The sequence below is a fragment of the Mandrillus leucophaeus genome, unplaced genomic scaffold (assembly GCF_000951045.1).
Source record: "Mandrillus leucophaeus isolate KB7577 unplaced genomic scaffold, Mleu.le_1.0 Scaffold94, whole genome shotgun sequence".
Taxonomy (NCBI): domain Eukaryota; kingdom Metazoa; phylum Chordata; class Mammalia; order Primates; family Cercopithecidae; genus Mandrillus; species Mandrillus leucophaeus.
The window spans coordinates 656,136-659,828 of record NW_012110252.1 but is presented as its reverse complement, the minus strand read 5'-3'; the positions used below and the strand labels follow the sequence as shown (position 1 = coordinate 659,828).

Here is a 3,693-nt window from a genome sequence, read left to right as displayed (position 1 = left end):
AAAAAAAAAAAAAAAAAAGCCAGGCATAGTGGTGTGCACTGTGGTCCCAGCTACAGAGGCTGAGGTGGGAGGTTGGCTTGAGCTCAGGACTTTGAGGCTGCAGTGAGCCATGTTTATGCCACTGCACTCCAGCTCTCCAGCAGGCAACACAGCAAGACCCTGTCTCAAAAACAAAACAAAACAAAACAAAAATCACAGGAGCAAAGACATTAATGACATGAATGAACCTTTGGGAAAGAGAGTTAGGAAGCTGATGTGAAGGACTCCCCATTATTACTACCAATAATGCTTTCTTTGGCTCCATTTCCCTAGGAGACTTTCTTTGTCCCATTAAACAAATTTATGAAGACCTGGAGAAGTACCACCCACCTTCCAATCACTGGCACATCCATTGTTCTTACCCTTGAGCACCTCATTGATATATTGATTGAAGTAGTCTACTCTCAAGGAATCATCAAAGAGATTTTCACTTTCCCCTATGGGCATGCCATTCCCGGCCAGGTATATTGGAACTTTTCCTCGTGTGTATTCCAGGGATACAAACTGCAACAGCCTTCTTATCCCCCAGGGCACCACACGAATCCAAGAGGATGAGGTCTGGGGCCACGCATGGTTCACGTGTTGGGAGAAGCCTCCAATGGTATCATAGCTAGGGATGCAGGTGTTTTGTGGGGTGTTGCTGATGAGGCGGGAGGTGTAATGTGACAGACCCAGAAAATCAGCGGAGCCTTTGAGGAGCTGCTTCTCTGCCTCTGTGAACTCGGGGAGTTGAGCCACAGGATGGAGGCACTGTCTGTTCATCTGTTGGATCTGGGTCCTCAGGGTGGCTGGATAGTCTCCATCCACAAAGATCGGGTGTGCAAACCAGCCCAGCATGAAGTGCAAGAAGCGCTCAGAGGCTCTCAAGTCCTCAGGCCTCTCTGGAGACAGGGGTTCTGCCCAGTCTGAGTTCAGCACAATGCCCACATGCCCCTGCTGCTGTGGGCGATGGTGGCTGTTGTAGTAGTGCCAGGTTCTGGCATGAGCCTTGAGGACCAAGTGAGCCACCTTGTGAAAAAGTGAGAAGGAAATATAGTGATTAGTAATAACAACAATGATAACAACAGGACTAATGAACCAGTAACAAGTCAACAACAATGTCAACAAGTCAATAAAGACAACAACAACATTGACAGTGTCAATATTGACAACATCAGCACTAATGTTAACATCAAGTCATCAACAAATAACAACATTGACACTAACGTCAATGATGTTAACTAGTCAATAATAAAGTTAACAAGTTAACAACATAAACAACAAGTTAAGACTGATACTAACAATGTCAACAAGTCAACAATGTCAAGAAATCCACACCAATGTCAACAAGTCAATAATACCAACGATGTTCACATCAGTAACATCAATACCAACATGAACGGCATCAGCAAGTCAACACCAATGTGAAAAGGTCAACAATATCAAGTCAACAATGTCAACAAGTCAACACCAATATCATCAGCAAAGTCAACAAGTCAACAGCAATTCTTCAACATTGTCAACAAAATAACAACAGCATCAACAACCACATTAACAATAACAACTAACATGTATTGGGCACCTACTACTTAATGAATTCTCTCATGTAATCCTCACCACAACCTCATATGGCAGGTACAATTATTACCACCACTATAGAGATGGGGAAAACAAGATCCAGAGCTGTGCAGTAACTCCACAAGGCCCAGAGTCAGGAGTAAAGTGAGAACAAGCCCCTGGCAGTCTGACTCCAAGCCTGTTACTGTTACCCACACTGCTATTCTGCCTCTGTCCTTAATAAGTGCTTGTTGAGAAATTAGTCCATGGGGAGGATTATTTTAATTAGCACACAAGGGAGAGGAGGGCTCTTTTCTGCCTATTTGTTCTTCTTTCTATTTAATGGACTCTCAGAAGAAAAACCAAACTAGGAGTTTCTTTGTAGACTTAACTCATGCTCTTACAAACAGCAACAGCTTTTTGTGGGAAGCAGGGACAAAAGGAGGGTGTCTGAAATATAACAAGCCTAGATTTAAATCTTGACTCTGTCACTAACTTGTTAACCTGGACAATTTGCTCTCTCAACTTCAGCTGACTTGTTGGCAAGAAGTGGGTAATTATGGATCCATCTGGAATGATTAAATACGTGTATATAAAGCATTGAGCAGAAACTCAGAGAGCAGGAGTGAGCTTGCTAAATCTTAGCTTGCTTTCCTTTTTCCTTTTTATCATCTGAAGAGGATGACACTTACCTCTGAAGAATTTCATGTCAAAATATGCCATAATCACTAAAACGCCTGGCTGCTTCTCACATCCCAAATATTAGTCCTTAATTGAGTTCTAAACTCGAATGGCAAACTGTGCTCCTTAAGCAAGGATGTCTTTCTTCTAAATTAGCCAGTGTCAGGGAGGGAGCTCAGTGGAATATTAGACAACCATCAAAAATAGTCATAGCGACCGCTTAATAATAGGTAAAAGTGCTAATGACATGATATCAAGTAAACAGTGAACAACAATCTGAGGTGCCCTGTGACAACATCATAAATGCAAAGAAGCCAAGATTTGAAGGAAATATTGTAAAATAATAAAAGACTTTTTTGTTTTGTTTGGTTTTGAGACAGAGTCTCACTCTGTCACCAAGCTGGAATGCAGTGGCGCAATCTCGGTTCACTGCAACCTCCACCTCCTGGGCTCAAGCAATTCTCCTGCCTCAGCCTCCCGAGTAGCTGGGACTACAGGTGCCTGCCACCATGCCTGGCTAATTTTTGTATTTTTAGTAGAGACAGGGTTTCACTGTGTTGGCCAGGCTGGTCTCGAACCCCTGATCTTGTGATCTGCCTGCCTCGGCCTCCCAAAGTGCTGGGTTTATAGGTGTGAGCCACTATGCCTGTCCCAAGACATTTTTTTCTTTAAATTTTTTCCTCAATAGTTGCTATGAACTGAATGAGGTCCCCCATCAAAATTCATATGTTGAAGTCCTAATCCCTAGTGTGATAGTATTTGGAGATGGGGCCTTTGAGGGGTGATTAGGTTTAGAGGAGGTCGTGAGGGTGGGACTCTCGTGGTGGTGGTATTAGTGTCCTTATAAGAAGAGATACCAGTGAGTTCTTCCAGCCACCTCCATATGAGGACAGCAAGAAGGTAGCTGCCTGCAGGCCAGGAAGAGAGCCCTCACCAGAACCCAACCATGCTGGTCCCTTGCTCTTGGACTTCCCCAGCTCCAGAATGGTGGAAAGCAAATATCTGTTGTTCAAACCACCAGTCTATGGTGTTTTGTTATCGCAGCTCAAGCTCACTAAGACAATGGTATTCTAACATTCAACTGATAAATAAAGGGAAGAATTGAAGGAGAAGAGTGAACGGGACTTTCCCATCAAAGTCTCTGTAAAGACATCTCAGGAGCCACAGTTCAAAGGGGAAGAAAAGCCTAAGAAGAAAAGGTTTAGATAAATTTTATAACAAGGAGTGAAACAGAAGATTTCAAATCTTCCATTTTCAGAAGGTGGGTGGTGGAATGACTCCATATGTGCAGTCACTTGCTGTTCAAGAGCTGAAGGGAAGCTCTGACTTATGTGCTACGATGTTTGACATTCCATGGAGTCATTTATTCATGGTGTTCCAGCTCACCCTTGTTATGGTCTTTTTGAAGAGTTCTATAATTTTGCTATGTGTGTTAGT

The 3,693-nt window shown here is 43.2% G+C and overlaps 1 protein-coding gene across 1 annotated transcript in view; it reads right to left on the bottom strand.

The window, feature by feature from the left end:
- Positions 1–3,693, bottom strand: part of LCT (lactase) — a 55,398-nt gene that overhangs the window by 26,125 nt on the left and 25,580 nt on the right. Inside the window, exon 7 of the mRNA XM_011970274.1 lies at positions 402–1,047. Within this exon, the coding sequence (XP_011825664.1) occupies positions 402–1,047 (646 nt within the window). The remainder of the gene's footprint in view (positions 1–401; positions 1,048–3,693) is intronic.